Source organism: Danaus plexippus, chromosome 8, assembly GCF_018135715.1.
Source record: "Danaus plexippus chromosome 8, MEX_DaPlex, whole genome shotgun sequence".
Lineage (NCBI taxonomy): Eukaryota > Metazoa > Arthropoda > Insecta > Lepidoptera > Nymphalidae > Danaus > Danaus plexippus.
This window is the reverse complement of record NC_083542.1, coordinates 749098-762599: the sequence shown is the minus strand read 5'-3', so window position 1 is coordinate 762599 and position 13502 is coordinate 749098. Positions and strand designations below refer to the sequence as shown.

The 13502-nt window shown below is 29.4% G+C and overlaps 2 protein-coding genes across 4 annotated transcripts; one reads left to right on the top strand and one right to left on the bottom strand.

Annotated features, from left to right (window-relative positions):
- Nucleotides 1–3980: 3980 nt before the first annotated feature.
- LOC116773569 (uncharacterized) lies at nt 3981–5476 on the bottom strand. The gene is made up of 4 exons (XM_061521308.1): nt 5335–5476; nt 5019–5136; nt 4606–4765; nt 3981–4314 (listed from the first exon to the last, which is right to left on the bottom strand). Exons 1-4 carry the CDS (start codon nt 5391–5393, stop codon nt 4130–4132), a joined length of 522 nt encoding a protein of 173 aa, XP_061377292.1. The 5' UTR covers nt 5394–5476; the 3' UTR covers nt 3981–4129.
- A 299-nt stretch (nt 5477–5775) lies between these two features.
- On the top strand, nt 5776–9534 carry LOC116775294 (uncharacterized). Of its 3 annotated transcripts, none has more exons than XR_004353827.2 (5): nt 5776–6202; nt 6497–6599; nt 6841–6992; nt 8161–8296; nt 8742–9534. XR_004353827.2 is itself a non-coding variant. In XM_032668166.2 (5 exons), exons 1-5 carry the CDS (start codon nt 5813–5815, stop codon nt 8779–8781), a joined length of 804 nt encoding a protein of 267 aa, XP_032524057.2. In that variant the 5' UTR covers nt 5776–5812; the 3' UTR covers nt 8782–9534. The 3 variants fall into 3 exon arrangements, 2 of the variants coding, with proteins under 2 accessions (XP_032524057.2, XP_032524065.2); XM_032668166.2 differs by having other exon boundaries at nt 6841–6975; XM_032668174.2 differs by lacking the exon at nt 6841–6992.
- The last annotated feature ends 3968 nt before the right edge of the window (nt 9535–13502 follow it).

Sequence of the window (13502 nt, the reverse complement as noted above, 5' to 3'; positions counted from 1 at the left end):
GCTATCCAATATGGCCGACTAGCTATTTTTAATATACCTCTACAAAATGTGTATCAAACAAAATGGCTTGTTAAGGATATTTACTTAGTCGTTTTGTTTTTTTCTCACTTAATATTATATAAAATTTTAATAGTAATGTTTGGTATTCATTTGCTTTACTAATTACTTTTCAAACAATATCACAAAACGACACATTATTTTGGTCAAATAATTTTTATTGGGGCAGAAAAGAATCGATGTCTAAGGATCTGTGATGCTAATGGGAACTTTTTATCGTACTTAAAGTTATAATTAGCTATTAAAGACTTTTTTAATATTCCTAAACAAGACAATAAACAACATGAAATCGATTCTCACTAAAACTGTTTCAAGTATTTGACTTTTACAGTATTGTAGTTATGTTATTGTAGACCTAACGTAAATAATATACTAGTTTGTATTGTAAAAACATCACATATATAAATACATGTGTATGTTTGTTTTAATATGTTTTCTATTTATAAAAAACCAAAATTCTCAAAATACACCAGCAATAACAAAGGGCTATTTAGAACTCAAAATAGTTTTATTTTATAAGGAGTGGTTTGGAGTATTTTGATATTTTTATACTGCATTTATTTTTGATATGTTTTCATTTGTCAACTATAAATATGACAACGATGTTTCCTACTATGTATTTTGTGCAAATATTACGATATAGTTTTTAAATATTAAATCAAGTTATCTACCTGTTTGAGCTCATTGTTGTAATTAATCAATAATTTATAGATGGAATTATAAAACATTTTGGTTTTGTGTTGTCTCTACTAAAGTTTATAAACGTATAGATAACAATGGCTACAACACTTAATTATTTAAATGTACATTGTGTAAAAAACATTTTTGTTTTCATTCTTAATTTACAATGTTTAACCTTTTCACTCGTTTGCAAACAAGCGAACTGAGTTGTCAGAATTCACTAGTAAATGCTTAAAATCAATTAGTCCAACGAGATCAGGAATAGTGGAAGTGTTCTGCTTGATGGATGAATTTAGAGAGCATCTCATTATTGAAGATGTTCCAAATAATTGCTCAGCTTTTCTATAGACCGGATTATTTCCGGAGTTGTTTAATTCCGAATAAAAAATTAGTCAGGTAATTTATTTCTTAAATACGAATCAATGTCTCCAAATTATGTTTTACGAAATGATCTTTAGTGAAGAAATTAAGATAAGAGATAATATCCGGCTTTTTATGAAGGGGAAGAAAACACAAATCTTATTAAGTTGTCTGTTCTAATTAATTAAAAATATTCAGATGGCGTATAGAGTTTTCTGACTGTACCGGTGTTGATTTTACTAAAGGGAAAATGAAATGTTTTTGTACAACTAAATAGTAAAAGATATTTTTAGTTAATGAATCCATCTTCAGTTGATAACAATAATAAAAAATAAAATAAAAATCACATATATTTAAGGATTGGAATATTCTACATATTTTGTGACATCTCTATCACTCTCGCTATCATCAATAAAAATGTCAAAAAGATTTCTCTCCGTCATTTTCTGCGTGTGTTATGGAGTCGTGGTAAGTATTTGCAATTCAGGATTTATCTTATTTCTAGTGCTCACGTTATAGGCCTTGTAAGATTTGTTTTACGACCATAAAATTATGCCTCTTAAAAAGAGATTAATAGCCTTGAAAATTGTTTTTGTAATTAGTGATTTTGAAGATAATTAAAAATTCTACCTAATAATTTTGTTTTTTGTAGCAAGTCACGAGGTACTTATAAAGCCTCTTTAAACCTTCATATCAACCGTGGGTAATGAGATCAAAGACTTACGCGAGTATTCATTTTAATAAAATTTATTGTTTTCGTATTTACTACGCGTATTTCATTATTTTAAAAACTACATACTCCCGACGTTTCGGTTATTTCTCATGAACCGTGATCACGGTTGCTAATAAAAAACAAAATAAAATTTGTTTTAAACGGGATGTGCTGAAAATTTTGGTTCAAAACTCATAACGAATGTTGATGAAAACAATGGTCAGGAAAAAAGACACTGTAATAATCGGTTATGTTTTTCTGAAAAAAAATTATTTTGCAAAGACAGAGAAATTAAAAATAATTTTGTACAATGTAAACTTTAATTTTTCTTAAACCTTAAGTAAATTATCAAATCCTAACAATAACACCAGGTTACTAACAATAAAATGATTGAAATCATCAGAATGTTTACGGCAGGTAAAATTGCTTTTTTATGAAGAATGGCCCAAAAATATTCAATATAGAGGACTAACGCTTCTACAATTCTATTATATGCAAATATATTCGGGGCTCGTGCCTTCGAATACAGATGACTCATTGATCCTGTATATCGACAAAAATGTCACAATAACTTTATAAAAATATCAATACCAATTGAGGAACCTCTTGACTTAAATATACGCAAGTTTTCGCCATTTAAAGCGAATAGATAAAATTAAACAATTTTTTAAGAAAGTACTTTTGAATAAGAGCATTTTATAAAGCTGACAATAAACTAGTTTCTTGTAATTATTAAAATCTTTTAGGCTGTTTGAAGATTACAATATATGTTCTGGAAAGCTCCTCACAGACAGAGAGTCAAGAAAATCTTTTATAATTCCGCAAGTTTTCATAGTTTTAACTTTTATTAAGTTTTCTTTTTACGAAATCGTGCGATATTTTATTTCATCTTTATTATGAAGGTTATAAAATTCGGTTTTAGATTATTAGATTAAACACTTAAGGATTACATATTTTAGACCAGTTAGGAATGATAATTTAATATATACAATCAATTAAGACGTCAATACCTTTACTGTGACAGTATTTGAAAGGATAATTGAAGTATTCAATTCTTGACCCACGGCGATGTAAGAGGCTAATTTTCTATCTAAGAGGCTGTTTAATAATAAATGCTTTCATAGTGCTGCTGTGTTGTTTAAAATGTTCTACAAACGAATAATAAATAAAAATATATTTTGTATTCATGACAAGGATAAATATTAATTAAAAAATATAAACGCAAGTATTATGTTATTTACATATATATGTATGTTTAGGAAAGTTTAGGAAATATAAAGAAATAGTAGGAGAAAAAAGAATTTAAGTATTTCAAAGTTAGCATGAATAAAATAGGGTTTTTGAATAATGTAACGTTTTAATATTTTAAATACATAGCCTCGAGTTCGAAATAATAAATAATTTATAACTTAACACAAAATAACATGGGTAATCTTCATTTTTCTCAATTTGAGAATTGGAGAGAGCCCAAATCCTGAAGTAACGGACTCCGACATTGATAAATTGAAGTCTCGTGTTAAATAAGGCCTGATATTAGTTTTGGTTTGAATCGAATGTTCGTTGATGTCGACCTTACAAGGGTTATCTATGTGTCTCAGAACTTTGACTGTGCAAATTGTTAGCTACGAATTGTTCAGTTGAATCCTAGTTAATTAATGTTTAGTGGTATTGATTATTTTGAATTTATAATAAAAAATATTTGTACTAATTTTTGGACTCGGACTGTATGACAGAAGGTTCGAATTCCATTAGAAAACTGGAATGTTGTGTAATATATTTTATCATCAATTCAGTTTCTATCAACAAACTTTATATAATGATATCTAAGACTTTCGCGAGTTTTATTCATTTAAATGAAACTAATATATTTCGGATATACTACGCGAATTTTATTATTTTAAAACTACATAGTGCCGACCTTTCAGTTGCTTTTCAGCAACCGTGATCACGTTCAGACGAGATGTGAATATCTGACAGACGAATTCGCGTGGTATATCCTAAATATATTAGTTTCATTTAAACAAACTTTATATTAAGTACTAGGAAGACAGCATTGTATGTAGTTCAAAATAATAATAATTTCGTAGTAAATCGGAAAATCTTAGTTTTAGTTAATGGTGGTATTGTTTTATTTATTTACTCGAACAATTTTAACTTAAGGTCAACTACCTACTCCTAAGGAAATTACAATAGAATTTTTATCTATTTAAAATTATTAAAGTATATTATTATATCATTTACGTAAAGTAAATGTTATAAATAATATACGGGTTAGATGTAACACTTAACTTTTTTCGTTGGATGTGTGACGATCAAAATTTAAATTTTGTCATACATGATTCTCATTTCTTGATAATTTTTTTTGACTCTCGCGTCAAAGTCTCGCATTTCGCGTCTGCGGTCATCGTCGTGATGTTCGCCTAGTGTGTAACAGCGAGTGCCACAGCCACAGCATTTACAGCAACCGCAGAACGCGCATCGAGCTCTAACAGCATGCCAGGCACCTAGAATTTAATATGAAATCTCTTATGTCTATGTTACAGAACGACAAATGAGCTTTGAGTTTATCTAATAGTATTGCTGCTTTAAAGAATAAAATAATTAAAACAGTACGAGGTAAACATAAAATATCGAAGTAGGAAGGAAAGTAACCATTTGAAAGACTTGGGTATTCTAGCTGAGCATACGAAAAGCAACTACTAAAATTGTATCACGATCTCCATTGAGAATGAGTATGAGGTTTTAAAAAATATGTGTCGTTATAATTAATGTTTTATAATTTTTATGTTACTAACCTAGTTTTTGGGCTAACTCTTTCAACTTGAGGTAAGGAGTATCATTTGTGTCGTCTATTGGAGCTTGACAGATGCGAACTACAGTCGGCTCGTCATGTTTCATGATAGTTACACGACGAGAACGAGCGAACAAAGGGCAGGGACTGTTCGCGTACACTTTCTGCAATTATATAACCTATCATTTTATAAATAGTACACTTTGTCCTACTTTCAATTAATTCATATATGCCTACAATTATAATAAAAAAATTAAATAATCTAAAGGAGATATTGAAAAACTTATAAATATATTAATTTAAAACCCTATCAATAAGTGATTGTTAATTATATTTTTCATTGGCAATTTTAATCCATTTTATGGCAGTAATTTTTTTTATGATTAGCAAAGTATAATATATTATATAATAAATAACCGTGGGCCATCTCCTGAAGCACTCTTGGAGTGGCTTCCTCTCTAGCAGGAGTTCAGTCGAGGTATTCTGAATCTTTCCTTTCCACACTCGTCTTCTACTTTTACATATTGGGCGGCATCTGGAGTTTAGATTTTAACGACTTTAAAGCAATGAAATTTAAAAAAATATTATTTTTTAAATATCTTTGATCTCGCGGAGGTTCCTGACAATATTTTTTTATTTGAATTTCTATGAAATTATAAGCTATGAGTGAAAGTATATCTATATAACAGTTCCTCAACGCTACGAAGATAAATGTTACTTTTTTTTAACTTACTTGCATATCCCGTCTTCGTCTTTTCTATTTGTTTCTTCTGATTTCGGTAATTCTAGCATTTCAACTTAAATAATTTATATTACTACAAAAACAAAAACAAAAATATGAAAATGATGTATAATGTATTGCCTACATATATGGAGTACAGATACAACGGACTGTCAGTAGTTTGATTTGTCCTTTGACCGCTTTTTAATTATTTTTTTTGCAAGCATTGATTTATGAATGCGGGTTATTAAAAGTCAATATTATTAGGGGTTATTAATGGTATATAAATAATAAAGATGAATATTTTTTTCTATATAAATATAATATATAATTATCTATACGTGTATATACAAACTAACCAACTTCTGCAAATACATTAAAAAAAAATCGTTTAAATTATGAAACGTCTAATAAATGTCATGAAAATAATTTTAATGTTTTCTGAGTTTCAGTGAAGGCTGTCAACTAATCTATCTCTTAGGAAATAGCTATGGGAGAAATTAGCAATAATTTAGAAACGAAAGAAAATTGTGCTTCAAAATATAATTGGTATGGAAATACCGAAAATATGCCACCAAATGAACAAAATATTAAATTTCTTGACCACGTTGAACGTGTCAGCGACGAATTTGACGAGGGTGGAGAGCATTTAAATGAAGACGAAGTTACAATCACAGACATTAACAGCTATGATTTACAAGATTCTGACACAGCAAGGGCTGATATTGGAGAACCTTTGACACCTCAATATATTAGTATAGACTTCACTCCTGTCCATGGAGTTGACGACGTAGAATCTTTACAGGAAAAATGCTTGGGATTCTGGAAATTTGTTAATGGAAACCCAACTTTACAGCGTCTGTCAGATAAAGGACTTGAAGTGTGTTTATTGTTCAATTGTTTCTAGTTTATAAAAGAAATAAACTATTTAATGTTCATCTGTAGAAATTAGGCATGTTATATATATTTATAAAGATATCAAAAGTTTTGGGAACAGTTAAAGCAACAATACTAGAGATCAGGTTATAATTTACTCATCAACAGAAATTTTGCCTCTATTTCATACATTTAGTAAAAGGTTCAGCACATTAAAATTCGCTTTTGTCCTCGTTTTCATTACCTAATTATTTTATGTACAAAAAAGAAAACTATTTTATAGACTTTTCCTTTTCAGGAGGTTCATAGTTTGACAATGGAAACCAATACAAATATTCCTACAAATAGAAGTGATTCCTACAATAGCGTGAATCAGACCATCCATGTCTTTAAAAATGTCGGTGAGTTAAATAAAAAAATATGTTAGGGATTGTCATAATAAAAAATATCTTGATTTATATTACTTATTTGAATATACTTTTTGTAGAATAGCCTGTCTTTATTGACACATAATGTAGTAAAGGAGTTGTGATAAATGTGTTTTATTATAATATAGCGATTGAGAGCACACGTCTATACACTTTTTCATACTGTCTTAAAAAAGGATGAAGAATTTAAATCTTTCTTTGTTTTCTAACAAAGCTCATGTTACACGGACGATTTTTGAAACTAAGCAGTCATGTGATTGTCAGAACCATGATGACGACTACTTAAGTGGCGAAGTGCAAAAACAGAACCCACGTCAAGTGAAATTAAAGAAGAGATACAACGGACGCGGTTAGTAGGGCCATTAGGTAATTGAATTATAAGAACTTGTGTTCAGTACATATTAAAACAATCCCATAAAAGTTATGTTTAAAAATAAATACAGCACTTATAACCATGTTTTTATATGAGAAACTTAAAAAAAATAACTCTACAATTACGTTTTTACTTAACTTCAATCGTGTTTTAAAAACAAGGAAACGCTAAAAAATAAAATGTTCATACGTAAATGATTATATGTTAAAACTAAATTATTCCTTTGAAATATTAATGAAACGTTTAAAAACAAGAGCAGAAATAAATATATTGTGGTAGAAAAAATCAAACAACTAACTAATACAGTGACACACGCCACGTAACGGTCTTAAATCATATCGTATGTGAACTAGCGGTCTTGTAATGTTAGATTTGTTAGAAAAACTATGCTTTTCAATACAAAAGCTATACAATAATATTATTTTTTTATATAGCATTACAATAATAACGGCTATTCATTTATTCGTTCCCTCTCTTAGTTTTCATTTTGGTAATGTTAGTATTTTTTAAGGTGATTAGGGTGTACCCTGATCACCTAACACAGTTAATCTTTTCAGCTGGTGGAAAAAGTTCCTCTGAAATTCTCTTCTTTGATATTTGTGTCAGTCGTGACGTGAAGGTGGTATGTGATGTTACGCTGAATGTGAATACTCCTTTTCAATGAAATTTACACTTCATTTATTCAGTCGTCGTGAAACTAGAATACTAACGTTTATAGCTTCTGAATGTCTGGAAGAGACTTCGATTAATATCAATTATCAATGGTTCACAATTATTTAACAAGTTGAGTGTAGCATTAATTTAATAAAATTTGATGAAGAACCCGCTCTAGGCGACAAAGTAGCTGTTACGATGAATAATCTAGCTAAATATTATTTTATTTCTGTACGGAAATCATTGAGCTTGGGATTATTTTGGAAAAATTTAGTCATATAACGAAATAGATTTATGTTAGGGGTGTTTTCTAGTTCAGAATTATTCCTTTCTACTACTAAAAGAGCCTTATTGTATGGACAAGAAACAAGTAGGATTTTTGATGGAACTGTACATTTTTTCTATTTTGATATTTACTTATAATATGTCTAGGAGATATCGTTTTCCTGCTTAAAGTAATATATATGGTTTAACAGAACATGTTTGTATGATAAGTTATATTTATAGTTGGTCAACAATCCCTCCCGGAACTCAAGTCGGAAATGAGTTTATCGAACCGTCTCTCACGTACGAGTTGCCGAGTGCCCGATGAGGTTGATAAGTTGTGCCGCGAAATGAAAAACTGGGATATATTGCATCCTAAGTAAGAATATTTTTTGCTTCATTCGTTTAAAACTGCCATAGTGTTAGATCATTATTCCCTAAACAAATAACGAAAAAACTTAACTTTATAATGTATGGCAAATTTTAGAAATACTTTGTTTTTCAGACTTAACTCACTTATTTAAATTCGAGTTACGAGAGTTGAATGCGAAAACTATAGTTTCATTAATCTTGAAATGATGATGTTTAAGAGTTGTTATAAAAATATAAAATTAAGTATATTTTGTTTCCAACAACTTATCAAAGTATTTCATGAATAAATGTTCAGTAACTTGTGCATTAGAAGCAATAATATATAGGAAAAAAATATTTCTTAACTTAAATAGAAAGGTCGGAAAAACGATCTATAGAAGCAAAAAAATAATTCAAACACACGATACATTGAGAAATATATTTTTTTGATCTAACATTTATTTTCTTTCCAGATCAATGAAACAACCGCAAACCGTGAAGTTTGACGCTTGATTTAAAATAATATAACAATAAATAAATAGGATAATTCAATATACAAAAAGAGTTGTATAATTTAATTGTAACAGTAACAATAAGAAAGTAAGCTATTGAAGGAACAAAATATTTTATTGAACCGTTCAACAAAAGTTTGTGCAGAATGTATTTTATAAGTAATTCCTGTAATAAAATCCACCTAATGTGAATACATGTGTAATATACATACATTTTATTTGGAGTAAATAATTTAAATTTTCATCTGTGATAAGTGATTACTCTGATAGTATCTGTATATAACAATAACGTCCTTGTTTTGAGCGTTTTAGCTATCAATCTTTCAAATTCCAGTTCAGGGTCTTTCAGTCTATTAATTATACTTTGGTTTACACTTAACTCTTTATTGAAAATAAAACTCTTCGAGTAATTCATTCATGGAGTTTTGTTGTTTCTTGTATCCAGGCCAACCGACTTCCAAGTGTCGTCTGTAATTTATTAGAAAATCATTTCTATAGCATTACATATAAGGCTACTAACCTTTTTATTTATATTCATAACGTAATGATGTGATGTTATATTTTTTTCAAACCGCAGAGGCTTCTTAAAAGATCGGTCATTAATCACAAGTCCCTTTTACGTATGAGACTCCGGGTCACACTCGTTCAATTTCTGTATCCTGAATAGGCCTTTATTATAATCTATATCTATCAGATAGAATACTTGACATTCCTTTCAAGCGATTTTATCTAAATTGAAAACGTTTCTGATATACCTAAGATCTTCTGTCCATTGAATGTTATTTTAGCGTAATGATTACTTTCATATAAATATAATATAATGCTCTGGACATTAACTATTTTTTTATATTTTTAATAGCATTAAAAGATTTTTTTAGATTTGTATGTGGGTTTTTCATATTTTGTTCACATAAATTATTCCAAACGGCGGATACATTGGCTGTGTTTTAACTATATTTTAATACTATTTTAATTGAAAGACAAAAAATAATGGTATATTATATATATTGCCCATAAAAGCCATATTCCGGAAATTATATTTTTTTATTTTATCTGACAAAAATTATTTTTATCCGACTTCATTTTCATTAGGGAATTAAGTGCTCACTGAGTTACTCACTGATTGTATTGCCTTTTTTTGTGTACCCACTCTTACATATACATTTTCGTGACAGGAAACTATTATATAACATATTATAAGACAATAACATATTAAAAGACTCGTCTGCCTGCCTGCCCGCCTGCCCGTGATCACGGTTGCTGCAAAGTAACCTAAACGTCGGGAGTATGTAGTATTTAAAACAATAAAATACGCGTAGTAAATCCGAAAAATATTAGTTTCATTTACATTAAAGGGCTTCTTAATCGTCTTCTAATTCGTTAAAATATTTATCATTATATGATATACCATAAACGACCGTAAGATTTACAAAGAAAAAATCTATTTGTTTTATATTAAAAACATACACATTAAAAAATGTAGTCAATTGTCAATTATTTCAGTTAAAAGGCGCGAGGTATGCGACAAATATTTTGATTGTTTGGTTGTGGGATTGGTTCGCGTATTTTTATATTGAATATTTTTGTTTGATTTGAATTTAAAGCTTTTCAATGAAATGGCATATAAATGAATTAATACCATTTCCGTAATTTCCATTTTCCATTTGTGTTTATTTTATGCTGAGTTTAACTAGAGTGCATTTATTTTGATATGAATTTTTTTACATATACGAGCACGAAAGGCAATATTTTCTATCTAATTAATACGTATTTGGTCTTTTAAATATCTGATAAATGGATTTCAATCAGACAGTATATGTAATAAGTGAAAATATAGCATTTAAACTAACAAAAAGAAGATAATTTTTAGATGAATCAATTAATCTCTTATGATGAACTGTTTGAGAATTAAATAGACTTAATATTTTTATTCTGTGTTTATTACTAAAAAGCTATATACCTTGTGGAATTGAAGGGCCAATAATTTTTCATTCCTCATTTATATATTCACATTGTTTTTCGATATTATGTTTATTTTACCAACTACCCGCCTTTCATGGTTTATTTTTTTATTTTTCTTTATTTGTAATTATATTGTATGCACGTAGTTAAGGTTGTAGTTAATATTTTAACCGCTTGATCATGTTGTGTTTATTGAATCTAGTTTCCAAAATAGCGATTTGATTTCCAAGATTACATAAAATATATACTTATAAATTTATGTGAATTCATGATGACACCATATTGTTTTCCAATCATATATATTAATGTTGTTCAAATAAATAAAAAAATATGCTCGTAGTAACACGTAATGTATATAGTACATACCATGTTATGAGTCATGGTTATTAATAGAATTTAGAACGACGAGAGACTGTTTGGAATACCACTGATATATAAGTTTCGTATAATTTAGGGCCGTAGAAGTAGTGGTGGCCTGGAGGTTAAAGGCCCGCCTCTCAAACGCGAGGGCGCGGATTCGAAACCTGTCAAGTACCAATGTGATCTTTTCCGATACGAACTTTCTAAGAGTATTTAGTATTTTCATATGTACTTTCTAAGAGTATTAAGACACCACTAACGGACGGTGAAGGAAAAAATCGTGAAGAACCTGGTCTTATAATTTCAAATTATAAGATTGACATCCAACCGTCTTGAGCAAGCGCGGTGATTAATGATCTAACCTCCTCCATGTGAGAAGACGCCTTTTCTCAGCAGTGGGCTCCGATAGGCTGATGATGATGATGATAACTTAGGGCAAGTTTTATTAAAGTGGAATCAAGGGACATCGAGCAAAAATTAAGTATTATTATTTAATTTTAACACGTTTGAATAGAATTTATTTCTAGCCTTCCTACGTGCTTAGCGTTCCCCAAATGTTTAAATGTGTATTTTATATTCAATGGTAATTTGAAACATTGAAATTCATACACTATACACTATCTAAATGATAATTAGAAATCATTAAAAGTATTCGTACCCTTTTTAATTTATTATTCCATAGCATGAGATTCACTGCATCAAATTTAGCAAGGAAATGAATAGTTTTACTGTACTTAACACTTTGTATCTGAGGCCCTGTTGATAAAGGAGATCGTCTTATTAGCTGTCATTAAGATCACGATAAGGCCAACATTGTTTTTTCATTACACTATGAAGAACAATTCATCAGAAGCGTATACGTATTTTGGAAATACCTGTAGTGAAACAAAGAATCTCATCTCTGAAGGCAATAATTGTATTTCTGCAGCACAATATAACCCTTATTAAGTAAACAAAGCAATATAACAAAGGAATTTCTTAATCGATTATGGTACATGAATGAGACGCCTCTGGTGATTTTCTCCCATCAAACGATCTTTGATCTTGAAATCATATTTATAGCAATTTTAAAAGACGAAATAATTGACACCGAGATGTTTGAATAATGTTTTTCAAAGATGATTAAACTCAAACCTAAGTTATTAAGGTAAACTTCATTTCGCCTCATTACCCCTGAATTAAGATTATTCAAAAAAATAAAAATTAATGAGACTTTAATCGCTTTGTTCGACTAGACCCCCGGGGAATTGTATATAATCGTCGACTCGTAAAACTGCCAACAGGTTCTGAATTGACCTCATAAATTCAACAAATTATGATAATTTTGGATATAAGTAGGATGAGTAGGAAGTGATGATTAAATATATAATTTTAGCCATACTCTTTATGCATTGTTACTTAAGGTGAGGTAATCTTGACAATCTCAACAACATTTACTAGGTGATTCTTCGACAACAGGTTCTTTTCTGAAAGAGACTGTAATGTTAACGAATATTAAAGATATTAACTAAATAGTTTATTGAATGATACGATATTGCTTAGAAATCCATAGAATACAAAGTAAAAGTAGAATAAAAGATGCTTCTGTGTTTGTAACAAAGCAAGACTGAAGTTTAATGGATTAAATTTTTACATAAACCCGACGTTTCGATTACTTTACTCTAATCCTGTTGCCGGGAAGACGAGATGAGAGTGTCTGGCTATCTGTCTAAATCTATGTATATATCATGTCCAGGGATTTGTTCCCAAGGGATTATTTACCAACAAACTTGAATGTCTCAGATATAATATTAATGTACTCCGTAATACTGTCTCAGGTGTTGGGTAGCCGGTAGCTTAAATGTCAATATATTATTCAATGGCAATATATTATTATGTACATGTTTGAGGTTTGTTTTATTAAAGATTATATAATGAAGTGATGTATTAAGGCTATTTACAAAGTTTTGATTTACATGGAGCCTGTTTGTTATCGCTATTTGTGTATAATGAAAGATAGTCCTTACGATGCGAAAAATGACGTCACTACATAGTGTTTTTGAAATGAGAATCATGCTCTGAAGGTATATAAACTAATAGTAAATTAGATCTTTGTTTGTTGCGAGTCCATTGTGCAATCGGAGCTTCAAATTGTAGCTCTCTGCCCTCATAATAGCTAATTAACGAGCCTGGAATTTGTCATTGCACCAAAATTTCAGTGTGAATTCATTTGTGCACATTTAATAACGATTGCATATGATACTTTTGTTATTATATAAAACGGTTTTTGAAAGGAATCTTAATTTCGACTGTAGAATTTAAACATGTTTCTTAAATTAATTGAATTTTAAGATAATTTGTGTAGAATATTATATGATATAATACGATGTTCGCCATTTTAAATTTAATATCTAACATAGC